Genomic DNA, 19385 nt, shown 5'->3' with positions numbered 1-19385 from the left:
TGGGCTCTACTCCCATGGTGCTTTTCCCCCTGCTAACTGGGTCAGAGTGTGTCCAGTTTTGTTTCCGGGAGTCCATGAGGTAATGGCCATTTTTTAAGCCAGTTTTAGATCCCTTTCATGTGTTACCCACGTTAGAGAACTTAGTTATTACCTTGAATGTTATTGAAAGAGGGCATTGTACACCAATCTGCCAGCTCTGACCTACTGCTAATCTCAGTACCAGGGACACTCTTTGCTAGTGGGGCACAACCTCTGATCTGCAGTTAACTGTGAGTAAATGTGCTTATTCCAATAAAGGATTTTTTCAAAGAGAACTGGTGTGCCAAGGTTATACAGCAGCAACAAGTCCTAGAGGCCTGCGTGTATGCAGGTCCCAGGAGCACTTTTAGTGGGTACCGCAGTGCACTTAAGGCAGGCAGACCCAAGCCCACCCCCCCCCCCCACCTGTAACACTTGTGCTGGTAAATGGGAGCCCTCAAAAACCCACTGTACCCACATGTAGTTTCCCCCTTCACCCCTAAGAGCTACGGTAGTGCTGTACATTTGTGGGTAGTGGGTTGGGGAGGGGGTTGGGGGCTCAGCACCCAAAGTAAGGGAGCTATGCATGTGGGAGCTTTTTCTGAAGTCCACCGCACTGATCCCTAGGGTGCCCAGTTGGTGTCCTGGGGGGCCAGTACACTACAAATGCTGGCTCCTCCCAAGACCAAATGCCTTGCATTTCGCCGGGTTTGAAATGGCCGGCAGGTTTTTCCATTATCGCTGAAAACAAAACCGGCGATCTCAACCCCGGCAAACTCTGACATTTGGCTGGGCTAAACTGTATTATCGAAAAAAAAAGGTGTCCGGTCTTCTTTTTCGAAAATACGGTTCCGGCCAGCTGTTGCACCGCCTCCAAAATAGATCGCCGGCGACGTTCGATTATGCCCCTCTATGCCACCAAAGACAGGAGTAGGTAATGAATGGGTCTGACATCTGAAGATAGTTTAAATCTCTCTGGATAACTTGCTGATAAGACTGCTATGTCCACTGCAACAGTGATGCCAATGTTTGAATCAGAATCTATCCAAGACAGAATTTTGAAGCTCTATAATAAGTATAGATAGAAAAAGTTCTTGGACTGCCAAGTATGGGTCTTCCCAGATGTGGTCGAGGCCACCCAGAAACGGCATATACAATTCTTGTTGCTTTGTTCTCAGGTTTTACTTTTAGGGGCTTATTTCTTGCTGCTGTTTCCATGTAGATTTGTTATCTGGTTTGAAAATGTTATGTATATAATTTTTGAACGTTCTCAATTGACACTTTCTCTTAATAACAAGAGTGTTAGGCCAATAAACCATTTCAACAAGGATTCCCACTATGTAAGCCTTTGCTTTACTCTGCTTTAATGAAATAGGAGGTCTTTAACCAAACTGCTGCATGTTCAGTTGCTTAAGTATTTAGTTGTTTTTTTTGTCTTGTTAAACCTCCATCCCCCCTTAATTGTAGACTTTTCAGAAGGTTCTATATAATGTTGATTTTTCTTGATAAGTTATTTTATTTTGGCTTAAATTAATACTGTTACCAATAGATCATGATGTTTCTTGTCGAGTGTATGTTTCACCTGTGGAATAATTTGTTTAACCCTTTAGTGCCCAATGTTCCCAAAATAAGCCATATGGGAACAAATTGATGGGAACATTGGGCACTAATGGGTTAATTTGCATAAAAATAAAAACTATGGAGAATGTGTAACCCCCCCCCCCCAAAAGGAGCATTGTATGTTTTGTCAGAAATGAGGAAGGTAAGACATGCCAAGATATGTCTTATATCTTGGCATGTCTTACCATATTTCAAATAACTCTCTCCAAAAAGACCTTGTTCCTGTAAGGTGCCCAAACCAACAAATGAAGGTTTCAGCTGAGAGAGGGGAGGGGAGGGGGAAAATCCATGGAGCTAGGCAGGGGCATAGCCAGACACCCAATTTTAGGTGGGCCTGGGCCCAAGATTGGTGGGCAGAAGAAGTCCGCCTTGTCCCACAAGTGATTTGATCTCTCGCTCTCTTGTCTGCATGCTATATGGTCTCTCAAATATCCCCCCCCCCCACCAAACACACATACCTTTTAAATAGCAGAATTTCACTGTCAGCGAGCAGCAATTAATACATGCTGCTCATGTTAGCCCCACAACCTTCCCTCTGATGCAACTTCCTGTTTCCGCAAAGGCGGGAATACATCAGAGGAAAGGCTGTGGGGTCAGTGCAAGCCAGGGGCGTAGCTACGGGTGGGCCTGGCTGGGCCCAGGCCTGGCTGGGCCCAGGCCCACCCAATTTCAGCCCAGGCCCGCCCAGCGCCAGCCCCAGCCCCAGCACCCATTGCCGGCCACTGCTGCTTTTCCTGTTGAGCAGCAGGGCCGGCGTTACAAAAAGAAGAAGCGCTAACGGCGCTAAGGACGAGAAATGTTTAAAAAAAAAAAAAAGAACGGCACCGGCAGGCACTGTCTCGGCAGCCTTGAGGCATTGGCTGCTGAGGCATTGGCTGCTGGCTCGCAGGCTCCTCCCGTCTGCGGGAAGAGCCTGCGAGCCAGCAGCCAATGCCTCAGCAGCCAATGCCTCAAGGCTGCTGAGACAGTGCCTGCCGGTGCCGCGCTTTTTTTTTTTTTAAAACATTTCTCGTCCTTAGCGCCATTAGCGCTTCTTCTTTTTGTAGCGCCGGCCCTGCTGCTCAACAGGAAAAGCAGCAGTGGCCGGCAACGGGAGCTGGCACTGGCATGCAGGGCGGGCCTTGTCGAAGAAAAGAGGGAAAACATGGAAGGATGGGGAGAAAAAGAGGGAAAACAGTTGGAAGGATGGGGAGAAAGAGGGAAAACAGATGGAAGGATGGCAGAGAAAGAGGGAAAACATGGAAGGATGGGGAGAAAGAGGGAAAACATGGAAGGATGGGGAGAAAAGAGGGAAAACAGATGGAAGGATGGCAGAGAATGAGGGAAAACATGGAAGGATGGGGAGAAAGAGGGAAAACATGGAAGGATGGGGAGAAAGAGGGAAAACATGGAAGGATGGGGAGAAAAGAGGGAAAACAGATGGAAGGATGGCAGAGAATGAGGGAAAACATGGAAGGATGGGGAGAAAGAGGGAAAACATGGAAGGATGGGGAGAAAAGATAGAAAACAGATGGAAGGATGGGGAGAGAAAGAGGGAAAACAGATGGATGGGGAGAGGGACTCTGGATGGAAGGATGGGGAGGGAAAGGGGAGAGACTGGAAGGATGCAGAGAGAAAGGTGAGAGACTGGAAGGATGTGGAGAGAGAAGGGACACTGAACAGAAAAGGGTAGAGTGATACAGAGACACTGGTTAGAAAGAGGGAGAGAGACATTAGATGGAAGGATCAGGAGAGAGGATAGATGGATGGAAGGATGGGGAGAGAAGGAGGGAAGTCGCTGGATGGAAGGGTAGGGAGAAAGAGGTGACACTGGACGGAAGGATGCAGAAAGAAAGAGGGGAGACTACTGGAAGGATGGGGAGAGAGAGGGGAGACTGGAAGGATGGGGAGAGAAAGAAGAGAGCTGCTGGATGGAAAAGGAGAGTAGTGAAAGACTGGAGAATAAGGGTGAGAAAAAGATGAAAAGCCATAAGTAGATGAAGGAAATTAAAGAATGGATAGTAAGAATGAATTAAATCAGGACAGAGAGAGAGAGGCAGAAAAATATTGAAGAAAGCAAAGAAAAAGGAGAGAAAAATGAGAAATGGCCAGGAAACCGTGGCAGAAGAGTTAAGCGAAAACGAAGGAAAGCAGAATCTAGAGACTGGGAGCGACACAATGAGAAAAAGTAAATGGCCATACAAGAAAGGTAAAGAAAATAATTTTATTTTTAATTTAGGATAAAGTAATATGGTACCTGTGTTAATGAAGTTTCAGAGACCAATACTTCCTTCCTTAGGTCAGGCGAGGATACCGTAACAGCATTATACTGACCTGAGGCAGGAGGTTTTGGCCTCTGAAAGCTCATTGAAAAGGGTGTTAGGCTATTAAATAAATTTTCTGAAATCTGATGCACTGAAAAGCAGCACTTTACCCTGTGTGACAAATGCATCTGATTAGCGTGACTAAATTTTGCTGGGGGAGGGGGGGTAGAGAGAAAATTTTGTGCCCACCCACTTTGGGTTCAGGCCCACCCAAAATCAGCAGTCTGGCTACGCCACTAGTGCAAGCAGTATGTATCAGTCACTGCTCACTGCAGATGAAGTGCTGCTATTTACAAGGTATGCAGGAGGGACAGTTGTTAGGAGTTTTCGGCTGGTGGGGCTTGGCGATCCCTGCCAGCCACATCATAAGTATGCTGTTACTGGGTGGCAGGGGCGTAGCCAGACAGCAGATTTTGGGTGGGCCTAGGCAAGAAGTGGGTGGGCACCAAATGTTCTCTCCCCCACCCCCACACCAAAAACATAGCTGATGGGAAAATGCTTCTCTCCAGTCTCCACCTTGGTAGACTCCAGCAGGCATGCACTGAAAACTGAGCATGCGAAGGTGCCAGTATTGTGGAGAGCAGCATTTTCATTAGCATGTGCTACTGTTGGATGGGCCTGAGCTCTAAGTGGGTGGGCCCCGGCCCACCCAGGCCCACCTGTGGCTACGTCACTGCTGGGTGGGCCTGAGCCCACCCAGGCCCACCCTTGGCTACGCCACTGGAGCTAGGCTTTCTTTATCTTACAGCTGTAATGAATGAACAATTGAGGGATTTACAGGAGGGCCCTGCCTGCTCTTTCCCTTATGAAAAGAAGAAGGGGAGGAGAGGGGAACCACTTCAACTTCAGTCACACAGCTCTGCTTTTTTTCCTGAGCTTATGGCTTACCCTGAGGATGTTTCAGCATCTGTAAAACAAAAAAAGCCTTTTAAAACCTGTCACACGTTGAGAGTCTTGCTTAATTTTTAGAGTTGTACAAAACACAGTTTATTTTCCCCTCAGTCTGAAGGCTGCAATACCGTTTAGTTCCTCAGAGAGAATGAGTCATGAAGTTCTCAAATGGGAGACTGAGTCATTTACTCTTAGTCAACCATAGTAACAAAAAAAAAAATCAACCCATACACACTTTAAGGGATGTGAAAATAAAAGAAACCCATCTGCACATGCTCCTCTGAGGCTGTAGGGGGTGGTGTCTGGTGATAGACATCACTTCTTGGATGTCACTAATCCAAGATGGTGGAGAGTAGTGTAAAACAGGAAATGATGCTATAGACATCATCATCTTGGATTTGTGAACCCATGGAGGGGCACTTTCGATATGACGTTTAAATCCAACTTTGGACGTTTTGTCAACAAGAATGTATCCAGTCAGGATGATTTGTTGTCTTTTTTTATTCAATGACTGCTTTACTTCTAACAAATAAAAGGTTTAAAAACCTTGTACATCAGTCTCAATATTTAATCATAAGTCATCATCCCAAGTATTGATTTAGACAGCTTGAATATAGTATTTACTTACTTAGACAATTAACTAAAACATTAAAAATTTGCTGCTGATTTGAAACTATATAACCAATTTTATCTTTGTTACTTAAATTATAACACAATAACACCAAGTGGCTTTTAACTGTTTGCTCTCTAAAGGCCACGGACAATGTAACTGCGGAAGGTGTGATTGTAAAAGAGGATGGACTGGAAGGAAATGTGAACACCCAGTATCCTGTCCATTGTCCCTTGAAGAAAGTAAAAAGAAATGTCAGGGAAACTCCAACATGCCATGCTCAGGAAGAGGTAAGTAAAGTTTTTTTAGGGGACCTTTTACTAAACTGTGGTAAGTTTTTCATGTACCACACTTTAGGTGCAAAAATTAACATCCAGTAGCTGCAATTGCTGTGTGATAACTGTTGAGAGAGAGCTTAGCATCTTCCCATATAGTTATCACACAGACAAGAGCTTTAGGGGCCCTTTTACTAAGCCGCATAAGAGTCTATGTGCGCCCAACGTGCACAAAAATGGAGTTACCGCCTAGCTACCGTGTGGCTCTTGCGGTAATTTCAGTTTTGGCGTGCGTCCAATACATGCATCTGGAAATTATTTTTATTTTCAGCCTCATGTATCGGACGCGCGCCAAGTGGGATTTGGCATGCGTAGGTCATTACCGCCCAGCTACCGCATGAGACTTTACTGCTAGGTCAATGGCTGGCAGTAAGGTCTCAGACCCAAAATGGATGTGCGGCAATTTTCATTTTGCCACACAGCCATTTTTGGCAAAAATTTTAAAAAGGCATTTTTTATAGGTGTGCTGAAAAATGATTCTGCGCGCACCCAAAAACCTATGTCTACACTACTGCAGGACCCCTTAATGTGTGGTAAGTGCACATTACAGTACAGTACTCTTCCTGTTTTGGATAGCTGCTTCGGTGTGTTTTGTTCAGCTGGTTTGAACAGTCTCAGCTGAAACTGAATCCAGAGTTACAGAATATAGGGGTGGTGAGATACCTAGGACTCAGGTTAGATATAGATCTAATCATGATCAAATACCTTCTGTGATGAGAGCATTTTTCACAAGCTTAAGGCTGCTTCCATGGGTATGTGGTCTTTTGGATCAGGAGGATTTGGCTACTCTGATTTGTACATTTATAACCAATCAGTTAGACTAGTGTAATGGGGTATATTGTGGTCTTCCCCAGTACCAAATATAAAGTTTGCAGTTAGTCCAATACAGCAGCCAGGTGTTGACTAGCAGGAGCTTAAGGGATCATGGAACTCCAGTTTTGGAGGGGCTCCCCTGATTCTCTATCCAATTCAGGATATTTTGACCAATCTTCAAGGCCTTGTATTTAAATAATCTGTTGTATTTATAAGACGTACTGAGGCTATATGTATCCGTTAGATGCTTATGTACTTCACAAGGGGAGCTGTTTTGGGTTCTGCATGATGTGAAATTGTTTTCTGCAAAAAGCCTTTGCTGCATATGAGTCTTGCTTGTGGAATTCTATATCCTTTGAGTTACAGCTGGAAAGGAACTACTTGACATTAAGGAAAAAGGTAAAGGCACGGCTTTTTTAAAATGTGGAGTGGAGAGTGACTTTTTAAGGGTAGGAGTAGGTATTTTGAAGGGTAGTTTGAGAGCAGGATGGTGGTAGAGTGGGGTCGTGTTTTATTGGAGGAGATTTGTAATGTTGTATCTGTTATCATTTTGTTTTATTGAAACATGCTTCAGTCTCTTCTGTGAAGCGTGATTAATGAAAGTGTGGAAATAAATATATCCAATTGGTGACAGTGCTTGGAATGTTACTATGAGCTAACTGCTGACAGCCCATGCCCCCTCCCCACCCAAACCTGCCCATTTCCTATCCTTTACAATTATACGCAGTTACTGCGTGAATTAGAGCATACTAATTAGCAGTATGGGATTAAATTACAGTGGCTATGCACTGTCACCATGCTCTAAGGGGGGAAGTTATCAAGGTACAGCAAAACGTGTGGTTTTACCACACCTTGATATACTACGGAAGTCAGCAACCAAAGGTATCTCAGTATCACAGGTAGCTGAATTTCATGGTGAAAGAATAATTATGCTTGCAAGTTAGCTCACTCCTCTCTTTCAATCTTTGTATTGGCTTCCTATTGAGGCACGATGCAAATTTAAGCTTTGTTTCTTTATCCACAAACTGTTTTATGGCTGTATTCCAGATTATTTAGTTGAACTATGCACATTAGGAACACCAGTTCATTCATTAAGATCGAAGGATTGCTGTTTATTACAATTTCCGTCTATAAAAAATATGAGAGATAAATCTCATCACAGTTCCAGCTTGTATATTGTTCAGTATTCACTCTGCTGCTCCCCAGTATCTCTCCACACTTGTCCTTCCCTACACCCCTTCCCGTGCACTCCGCTCCATGGATAAATCCTTCTTATCTGTTCCCTTCTCCACTACTGCCAACTCCAGACTTCGCGCCTTCTGTCTCGCTGCACCCTACGCCTGGAATAAACTTCCTGAGCCCCTTCGTCTTGCCCCATCCTTGGCCACCTTTAAATCTAGACTGAAAGCCCACCTCTTTAACATTGCTTTTGACTCGTAACCACTTGTAACCACTCGCCTCCACCTACCCTCCTCTCTTCCTTCCCGTTCACATTAATTAATTTGATTTGCTTATTTTATTTATTTTTTGTCTATTAGATTGTAAGCTCTTTGAGCAGGGACTGTCTTTCTTCTATGTTTGTGCAGCGCTGCGTATGCCTTGTAGCGCTATAGAAATGCTAAATAGTAGTAGTAGTAGTAGTAGCAGTACAATGCTGGAATTCTCTTCCTTTGGAGTTAAGAATGATGTCCTCTTATTTTAGATTTCATAAATTGTTGAAAGCTAATTTGTTTTCTAGATATTTGATCTAGTTTTTTGATATGGTATGGTTCAGGTTTCTAATATATTTGTATGATTGTTGTACTTTTCCTAGTGATGGCCTAGTTTTTACTTACATTGTAATCCACATTTTGCATTGATCCTTTGTGGGTAGATAGCGGAATATAAATTTTTATTGTATTCTATTCTATTCTATTCTATGTGCCTGGAAACTTCAGGCCTCAAAACCACGGGCTGCTACACCTGGGTCTTACCTTAATGGGGCCATAGAGATGAGGGATTTTCATTCAGGGAGCAGGGGGTTTGATTGAGGGATCTTTATCCAGGGGCAGGGGGCTTGATTGGAGGGGAGAGTTTGCAAGCAGCCCCTTTAAGGTCAGGCCTGGAAGCATTGAGCCACTGCTTTGAGGCCCGATGCTTCCAGTATGGTAAAATAACCCCAGCTTTTGGCTGAGATTATTCTATCATAAATTTATGGCCATAGTGCAATTTGTAGTGTACATAATAATGAGCTGCTTTATGTTCCTTTGCATGTTTTGGATAAATAGCACCATGGTAAGACATGTCAAGCTGCATTAGGGACCTTTAAGTCTTATTAAGGGATAAATAACATAACTTAAGCCCCAAAGCAGCTTCCCCCTAAGTCACACAACTGCTAAGCCTCTTTAGTAATAAGGCCCTTTAGTTTTGTTTAATTATTTCTTGATTATGACTGCATTTCTGAATTAACCTTTTTATACATTATTGTAAACTGGTGACATTTCGTAGCTCACAGAAGACTGACAGTTGTCTGCACTAAAAGTATAATGATTTCCATCTGCTCTTCTTAAATAAAACAAACAAGAAAGGAATACAATTTTTTTTTAGCTCTTCCTGGCACCTGCTGCAGTATGTTCACTCAACCGGTCTTTCCCCCCCCCCCAGTGACAGCTCCTAATTGCCCAGTGACTTATTTGCTTCATGAAGTTTATTGTCTTTTCCAAAGCTTTGTTGAAAAACATGTATTTATAGAACAGGCTGTTTATTACATTTTCTTAAGCATGCGGTCTCAGGTGTGCTTTCAGCACAATATAAATACAAATCAGAAAAAAAAATCCATCTGGAAGCAAACTGATTTCATTCTATTTTTTCATCCTATTTTATCAAAATATGAAAACTGGTTTCCGCTGTCAGATGAAAACAGAAGGGTAAATGTGTCTGATAGTAAATGAAGTTCTAATGAGTTCAGTCCACTAAAATGTTCTGTGAAATGGTTAAGGACATTTTGAACTCTTGCTTTTGTCCTTAAATATCACTTCATGCATATGAGTTTCTTTCATCAACTCTGTCCACAGTGAGCAGCAGTCAAGTAAAGGTCATATGTTCAGTAAGCTGTCCATCCAATTTAGTATTTGTGCTTTGATGCTTTGCTTAGTAGTTTTGTTTTACAAATGAATGAAAGAGCATTACTGCAGGCTGCAGTAGGTTCTCAATAGAGGTGATGACTCATGAGAGATTTATAGCTTCATCTAGCCTGATTTATTTATTTATTTAAATCTTTTTTATTAACAAGTAGAACAAAACAGAGCACTTGATACAGTACCATCAGTACAGGAATGCAAAACTGAACCATTAAGAAACATCACAAACAGGTGCCACTGTACTTACATGTAGTGTATATCTGCAGGCAGTTCCGAAAGATGTAACTGACAGACACATGGGCACAGGCATCTGGAAATCAGTGGAATTGCCCATGCTTGCCATAGCCACAGCCCTTTGCAATGACTAGATAGGTTGCCCACCAGCTTTTATCTATCCACTATATTAAATATTGAATCAGCAAGTTTTCTCATGTTCTGAGAATAATTGAATTCTATAAATCACGCCAAAAAATCAGCGCTGACCCCCCCCCCCCACACAACACACACTTAAGCGGTATTCTATAAGCTGTGCCTAAAGTTTGGTGCACTTTATAGAATAAGCTTGAGCTTAGAGATTGTGTGTAAATTTAGGCACCTCCATTTGCACTAATGAAAATGTGGTGCAAATGCCCTTGTCTAAATTTCCTCACGGAGACCCCATATTCTATAATTACATGCACAACTCAAAGCCACACTCTTGATCCGCTGTGAAATGCCAATGACCCTCCCATTTCTGTGCCCCCTTTTCTGAGCCGTGCATAAATTTTAGGCATAAGTTTCAATTAAATCTAATTAGCTGGGTCCCGCATAAGCTTAAGTAGGTGAATTTAGGACAGGTGTCAGCTGAATATCACTGGCACCAACATAAGCCCTGGCTCTTCCCCAACATGCCCCCTGGCCCACCCCTGACCGACCCACTTTTTTGGGGCCGGTCAAAGGTGATATTTAGCGGCACTGCCCTGTTTAGAGCCGCTGAATATTGGCAGTTACAAGGGTACAGATGATTTAAATGGGTCAGAGCCTCTCTAGCCTGCTTAAATCACTCTGACTATCGTCCTACATATCTCTTCTCTCCACTCCCACTCCCCCCCCCCCCACCAGCATGATGCTTTGCAGTCACAAACATTATGTCTTAAAGGGAGCATGTTTGCCAGCTTCTCGTCATTGACCTGTTCTGGTCTTCATAATTTGATTGGTTCCATTCAACCATTAGGATCCCTAAAAGACATGTTGGTCTGCTCTCTCAGGTATTCTGTTGGATCATATCAACACAGGGGAAACATTCAGTCATTAGACCCTGACTTGAGAAGTCAAGCTTGGATAACTGTTCTGCAGGAAACTTCCATCCTATAAATGTTACGATTGTGGCTGTGACCCCTCTTTGACTTACCTTGTTTCCAGATGGTCAGCTTCTGAGCTGGCTCCTTGTCTGTTCTTTCCCACTTCCTGTGTGTTCCAAGCCTCACTTTGTTGTTCAGTGTATTCCCTGCCTCTGTCCTGTAGTGATTTCCACTTCCTGTGTGTTTCAAGCCTCTATTTGGTGTTATGTATTTCCTGCCTCTGTCCTGTAGTTGTGACATCATTAGTGAGGGACTTTATAAGGAAGTGGTGCACTTTCATTCAGGGCCTTTGCAATGCCAAAGGTCTCCAGGTTAGTCCGTGTGCAGTGAAGCACTTCTGCCTTGTTCTAGTCTGTGTGCATGTGGGCACTTCTGCCTTGATTTCTTGTTGCTTTGTTCTTAGCCTGTGTGCTTGTGGGCACTTCTGTCTTGTTTCCTTGTTTAGGGTGTCTGTGTGCACTTCTGCTTCTGTTCTCTTTGGTCTGTTTGTGTGCTAGGTTCAGCCTTCAGCCATAGTTCTGTTGTTTTTCTGTGTGGGTCAGCGTTGTGTCCTGCCAAGTCTGCCTTGCTTGTTCTAGTCCCCTCTATCTTAGCTTCAGCCATAGTTCTGTTGTTTGTGTGGGTCAGCGTTGTGCCCTGCCATCCTTGTTGCTTTTTCTAGTCCTCTCTACCTTAGCTTCAGCCTTAGTTCTGTTGTTTGTCTGTGTGGGTCAGCTTTGTATCCTGCTTGTGTCTGCCCTGTTTGTCTTCAGCTCCAGTCCCCTTCCTGCTTGTCTCTGCCCTATTTTGCTTTTAGCTTCTGTTCCTGCCAAGCTTGTTTGAGTATCCTGAAACCTGTTTCTGCCAAGCTTGTTTGAAAATCCTGAATCCTGCTTGAGTATCCTGAATCCTGTTTCTGCCAAGCATGTTTGAAAATCCTGAATCCTGCTTCAGTATCCTGAAACCTGTGTCACAACTGTCACTAGTTTCTTGATCATGAGCCACCGAGCCCAGGCCGAAAACAGGAAGGGAATCCAGGGAAGGCCTGGGGTGGACCGAACCACAACTAATACAATTAACAGACCACAGGGTACTCACCCAGTACTCCAGGCTCCTGAGAAGAGCTGCAGAAACCCTCAAAGGGTAGGGAACTTCAGGACACGATCGGCCTACACCAACAGGCTAGGCAGCACCCAGCTACCGAAAACGGAGCCACAGGAACCGGCTGGTCACCACAGGTACTAATCGGTTGATGCAGGGACACAGATACTGGAACAGCTTCGCCAGTCTTCACCTGCACTTAGCCACTGTCCCCCAGGAGTTGAGCCCCTGGGTTCAGGCGGCCGGCAGGCCTTAGGGTAAGCAGAAGCAGCAGTAGTACCAGGCAAAGCTGTACCAGACTGACAGGTAAGGCAGACCAGGCAGAACCCAGCCCTGCCGGAAAAAGAGTCCTGAGCAACCGGAGCACTAGCCAGAACACAGACTCTAAGCACAGATAACCCACACACAGTAGACACAGAGACCGAGGGGTAACACAGCACACTAACCCAGAACAAGAGGAGAAACCACATCAAACAGAACTAAAACAAACAAATTAACTAAAACGAACAAGCTAACACATCACAGAAGACACACACTAAACTCAACCAGAGAGCAGCCCACCTGCAGGGGAAAGCCAATTAACCCCACGCTGAGACAAACACATACAACGGAACACAGAATAAATGCTGACAAGCCAGCACTAAGAACACAAAGAGGGAAGGAACAGATCCCTCCCGCACCCAGAGCAAGCTCTCAGGGAAAAAGATAGATAAGGAGCTAGAGCAGAAAAGTCCTAAACGCTAAAGCAGCGCTTACCTGAAACTGCAGGTAAAAATAGCTCCTGGCTACTGATGTCAGTAACTGCAGACTTCATCTACCACCCAGCTGACCAATAGCAAGCAAGTGCCACCCAGCTACTCTAGCAGAGAGATCCCTAGCCCCTCCCTAGCCCTAGCAGAGTGGGTACTAGCCTCTCCTCAGCCTGCTTAGCAAAAACATAGCAGAAACATAATAACCTGTTTCTGTCAAGCTTGTTTGAAAATCCTGAATCCTGCTTGAGTATCCTGCATCCGCTTCCAGCCAAGCCAAGTCCGTTCCTGCATTTGGTTCCAGCCAAGCCAAGTCCGTTCTAGCATTTGGTTCCAGTCCAGCCAAGCCAAGTCTGTGCCAGCATTTGATTCCAGCCAAGTGCATCCTGAATCCTATCCAGTCCTGCTTGGGGGGGTTTGCCTCCTGCTGCTGCTCGACGACAGTAGGCCAAGGGCTGATGTTGTTCCAGAGTTCGTGCTTGTTTGATCAAAGCCTGGGATCGTGATAACAAATAATCGTCTTTCTCACAGAGAAAGTAGTATTTTAACAGCTATCCACATTCTAAACTATCATTAATGTGTTTTACCCTAAACAGTTGGGATTTTGCATTGGGCATAGTACAGAGGTAGCATTCATTGCAATGCTGAATGATATTTACGTCACTTTGATGCCAGGAAAGATGTGCTTCTTGTTCAACTTGATCTTAGCTCAGTATTTGACTTAATGGACCATTCTGTACTTTTGTCTCCTATTCAAAATACAGATATTAAATGGTTTACATTTATTTAATTTCAACATGTATTTCAGGTCTCTATAATTGATAGATCTTTCATGTGAGGTACCTCAAGGCTCAACGTTGGCCACAGTATTATTTAATGTATTCTTTGCTACCCTTGCCATACTTATACCAGATCATGGAATTACACCATATATACTGTATGTATTCATCATTACTTAGTATAAGAATTGATCTTTGCAGCAGCGTGCAAACAGGACAAGCTAGTTTGGGAGATATACAAGATAGCCCTCCAGATACTTCACCAATCACCCTACAGAGGAGTCGAGATTTCAGAGTTATTACAGAGAGGTTTGAAGCGGAAAATGTTCTCTGCTGCTGGTCTTTCCCCTTTGGCTTCCATTTTTCATGCAATGGGAAAGCTAATAAATTAACTACAAGAGAGATGGCTATTCATAGCTTACATTCCCTTGGATGGTGAGAAGCAGAGCCACCAACAGCAGAATTGCCCAACACAGTACAACCTGCCCCAAAGTGGCAGAGGGTCTCCTCAGGAAAGGGTATACTCCGCTCACACCAGAAGAGCCTGAGCAAAGGTCATGTGGGCATATACAGATACACTCCTATTTGGGGTGTTATTGGGATACCTGACGCTTAAAATTCTGAAAGAAATGGGTCACAGAAAAGACTAACATTAGTAAGTCTGGTGCCAGGTGCAAATGTATTCCCCTTATTCTTAGATCTAAGCCCACTGTGCCAAAATAATAGAAGGTACTAACTCCACACCAAAATATGATAACAATAGGATATAATTTATTTACAATATCAGCAAATAATATAAGAAAGACAGTAATAAAGACAAAAACAATCCCATTACAGAAATAATTTAGAATAAATGCACATAAATCCCTAGCTAGACTCTGACATGTAAAGAGTTAGTTTAACCCACAAAGCACACACAACCTGATGCAGTCCTTCAGATATCAGCGTGTCTTTCAGATGTCATCTGGTCCAACACAGGGCTACTCCTCAAGGAAGATGTTTTATTCATTTATTTATAGCATTTATATCCCACAATATTCCTACCCATGGGCAGGCTCAATGTGGCGTACAACAGTCTATAAAAACATACAACAATTCAGCAAACAAACAATCTATATCATAAGAGAGAAAGGGAAATAGCTAAGGAGGGAAAAGAGGAAAGAGCAGTGGTGAACAATGTGTCGCTACGACAGTTGGAATTCAGAAGGAAGAGATACCAGGCGGGTTTGAAGCTTATGCTCTACCAAAAAGGAAGGTCTTGAGGTGCTTCTTGAAGGTCGGGTGATCAGGAGTAAGTTTGACCAATTGAGGCAGCCCATTCCACAATTGAGTACTGAGATAGGAGAAGGAGGATGAATAGGTGGTCTTATACTTGAGGCCACAAAAAACTGGGTAATGGAGGTTTAGGTACGAATGAGCTGATTTGTGAGAGTTCCTTAGGTGGCAAGTTAATTAGGGTGTTCATATAAGCAGGGGCTTCACCGTAGATGATTTTGTGCACCAGAGTGCACATTTTAAAAGTGATTCAGTCCTTCACAGGAAGCCAGTGCAGCTTCTCACACAGTGGTCTTGAACTATCGAATCTCGTTTTACCAAAGATGAGCCTAGCCGCTGTATTCTGGGCAGTTTGTAGTTTTTTAGGAGCATGTCTGTGCATCCCCCATAGATTCCATTGCAGTAATCAAGGCGGCTTATAACTAGTGATTGAACTAAGCTGCAGAATACTTCTCTAGGGAAATAAGGTTATATACGCTTGAGCTTCCAAAGAGAGAAGAGCATTTGCTTGGTTGTAGAGTTCGCTTGCTGCTCCAGGGTTAAGGTTCTATCAACAATGACACCTAATATTTTTAGGGACTCCAAGATTGGCAAGACAAGCTCAGGAGTGATTAATGTTGGGGGCGTGAATTTGTTATAGGGAGAGGAGAGAATTAGACAATGAGTTTTCTCAGTATTGAGTTTGAATTTAAATCAGTTGGCCCAGTCAAGCATTGTGTGTAATCCTAGTCGTATTTCATTGGTAATTTCATTTAGGTCTTGTTTAAAAGGGATAAAGATAGTGATGTCATCTGCATAAATAAACGGGTTGATCCCAAGTTTGGAAAGGGCCGTGGCCAAAGGAATCAACATTATGTTGAAGAGAGTTGGCGAAAGTGAGGAACCCTGCAGCACACCACAATCTGCTTTCCAAAGAGGTGATAAGCTAGAGCTGGAGTTAACTAGGTAAGTTCTTGAGGTTAGAAAGCCTCTCAACCAGGCTAATACATTTCCACTGGCTCCAAAGTAATCAATGAGCCGCAGTAAGATGTTATGGTTCACCATATCAAAGGCACTAGACATGTCGAACTATAAAAGCAAAATACTCTTTCCAACAGCAAAATACTCTTTCCAGTGTTGGCACAGCAGCCCCTATCTCTGATAAGAGCTCCCTCTTTATAGAGAAATCAGAAGCTTATCTGTACTGCTGAAGTACTTCTGTCCTTGGAGTAACATAAACAAGTACATGTTGACCAGCCACAGTGACTCCAAGAGTCCTGCATTGATGTCAATTCTGATAACAGCCTGCTGGCATTGACATCAATGCTGATAACAGCTTGATTGCCCTCGAACATCGTGATCTTATCTGCAATTTCCAAATACAGTAGACAAGTGATATGCTTCTGTTAGACTTGATATCTTCGCATTTTTCTAGAGGCTTTATAGATGAAATGTCTGAGTTTGCATATTGGTAATCAGGTTGTTAATGCTTGATTATGCCATGTATGTCTGAGACCATATATGTTAATCCACAACAAGGAATAGAGAGTCCTGATACTACTGAACAAAATAATCTCTCTAGTATAGGTAGCAAAGTACTTTAACAGAACTATAATCCTGTGAAGTGCAATAGAACCTTGATAAGAAAAAGGGAAAAAGCCTCTGAACCCAACCCAACCTCTAACCAAAATCAATGTTTTCAAAAACAAAGGTTGAGGAAAATATATGGGTTACTTCTCTTTGTTGGCATAAAAAACCCTTAATTCTTTGGTTCAAAATTGCTAAACATCACAGAACTGACAATTAATGGATCCAAAAAAGAAGTAAAAGAACTACTTAGCATAAACTTTAAAGTGCGGGTGAGCAAAAAGGTGTGTGTGGTTGGTCAATCACACTGACTATGGCCAGAGTTTAACTGCTGGAAGCTGTCTCAAAGCATGCATGACCAGTAACTTTAAACCATGTCTGATCTTCCTTGTTTCGATAATATGGGCTTCCCCGCCCCTCCATCAGGACGTTTTGCAAGGACGTTTTGCGTTTTGCAAAACTTAGGCATCCCTTTCGATTATGCCCCTCCATGTTTCTCTGATGATGCATGTAGTTCATAGTTCATAAAGAAAAGGTATATTGCTTGAATTAAATTGCAATAAGCACAGGCAACAGATAATGTTCAGCATAAATCAATAAAAGTTCAATACAACATAAATAGTATAAGTTTTACAAGCAAGGCTACTATCAATACTATATAAGTGTAGGAAAAAACTATTCATGGAAAACAACCTACAGAGGCCTATTTGCACTAGAATAACAGTGAACATTATTCAACATAGTAACTTAACCTAATATGAATCATGACAATGCAAACAAAATAAAAGTGACACACAATATAATGATACTTGCGGGCTAATTTTTGAAAGAGAAGAACGCCCATCTTTCGACACAAATCGGAAGATGGGCGTCCTTCTCACAGGGTCGTCCAAATCGGTATAATCGAAAGCCGATTTTGGATGTCCCCAGCTGTTTTCTGTTGCAGGGATGGCCAAAGTTCAAGGGGGCGTATTGGAGGCATAGCGAAGGCGGGACTTGGGCGTGCCTAACACTAGGACGTCCTCGACCCATAATGGGAAAAAAAAGGATGTCCGCGATGAGCACTTGGATGACTTTACCTGGTCGTGTTTTTTTCAAGACCAAGGCACAAAAAGGTGCCTGAAATGACCAGATGGATCACCAGAGGGAATTGGGGATCACCTCCCGTTACTCCCACAGTGGTCACTAATACCCTCCCACCTTCAAAAAATATCTTTAAAAATATTTTGTGCCAGCCTCAGATGTCATACTCAGGTCCATCACAGCAGTATGCAGGTCCCTGGAGCAGTTTTAGTGAGTGTGCACTTCAGGCAGGCGGACCCAGGCCCATACCCCCCTACCTGTTACGTTTGTGGAGGAAACAACGAGCCCTCCAAAACCCACCACAAACCCATCTAGGTGCCCCCCTTCACCTGTAAGGTCTATGGTAGTGGTGTACAATTGTGGGTAGTGGGTTTTAGGGGGGGTTTGGGGGGCTCAGCATACAAGGTAAGGGAGCTATGTACCTGAGAGCAATTTCTGAAGTCCACTGCAGTGTCCCCTAGGGTGCCCGGTTGGTGTCCTGGCATGTCAGGGGGACCAGTGCACTAGAAATGCTGGCTCCTCCCATGACCAAAGGGCTTGCATTTGATCGTTTCTGAGATGGGTGTCCTTGGTTTCCATTATTGCCAAAAATCAGAAACGACCAAGTCTAGGGATGACCATCTCTAAGGACAACCAAAATTTCAAGATTTGGACGTCCCCAACCGTATTATCAAAATGAAAGATGGATGTCTATCTTGTTTCGATAATATGGGTTTCCCTGCCCCTCCATCAAGGCGTTTTGTGAGAACGTCCTCATCAAAACTTGGACGTCCCTTTCGATTATGCCCCTCTTGGTCTACATTACAACATATAGATAAATGTACTATAAGTAAAACCTTAACAATGGAGAAAACCTTATCAGATAACAATAATATACCAGCCAAGCCTAAACTTAAGAGGTGTGTATCACTTGACATATAACATGATATATGAAATACATAATCAGTGTGAAATTATGTAAGTATGGGTATAAATGTTGAAGCAAATACCAACAGGCATACACATTATGATATGAAAACACTCAAATGTGATATAAGTAAATTAACCTTTCTACTACTTAATGCTAACTACATATATGTGTGACCTAATTTAACACAAGAAATATAAACTTTTATTTTAGGAAAAACTAAGGCCCCTGTTTACAAAAGCCATGCTAGTGGCTGGTGGTTGCGGTACTGCTGACAAAGCCCATTCACTGGGCTGTGTCAGCAATGCCGCACAGCAGCCACTAGCGCGGCTTTGTAAACGGGGAGGGGGTATAAATACCATAGATAAAGACATATATGTATAATGAAAAAGTCTGTGTAATAGCTTATAAAGATAGGTGTAAAAGTGCTTATGTACCTTACTAAACCCGTATAACAATATAGATAAATAGGGTAGAAAGGAAACCGGTACTGTAAGCCCTCCTTTGTTTAGGAAGTATGTATGTACATACGTTGTTTGGAATAAGAGTTCTGTTTGCACAAGTCGTGGATATAACAACCAATGTAGAATGAATGCTATACTTTATGAAATGGTATTTGAAACTGAGTTTCAATTTGCATTTCAAAAGGTGCATCACTGTGTTAAAATATAAGCATTGTATGTTATTGCTTGTAGACCTTAAGGTATTGTCAGTCATGATTTGATTTGTTTGCTGACAAAAATTATAAAGCCAAAATTAATGCACATTGCAAATTATATTATGGCCAAGGCATAAAAACAAAAATTGAATCATGGCCCTTTTCTTTGCTGTAGCATAGAACACTGAATTCAGTTCTCAAACACATGAAAACTGCACACAATAATTATTTACAGACCT

General features: G+C 43.0%; 1 protein-coding gene across 1 annotated transcript in view; it reads left to right on the top strand.

Moving 5' to 3' along the window:
• ITGBL1 (integrin subunit beta like 1) overlaps positions 1-19385 on the top strand; it is a 477502-nt gene that overhangs the window by 264014 nt on the left and 194103 nt on the right. Inside the window, exon 7 of the mRNA XM_030201342.1 lies at positions 5586-5732. Coding sequence (XP_030057202.1) covers positions 5586-5732 — 147 coding nt within the window. The remainder of the gene's footprint in view (positions 1-5585; positions 5733-19385) is intronic.

The sequence above is a fragment of the Microcaecilia unicolor genome, chromosome 4, assembly GCF_901765095.1.
Source record: "Microcaecilia unicolor chromosome 4, aMicUni1.1, whole genome shotgun sequence".
Classification (NCBI taxonomy): domain Eukaryota; kingdom Metazoa; phylum Chordata; class Amphibia; order Gymnophiona; family Siphonopidae; genus Microcaecilia; species Microcaecilia unicolor.
The sequence above is the reverse complement of the archived record's forward strand: the minus strand, read 5'-3'. Positions and strand labels throughout refer to the sequence as shown.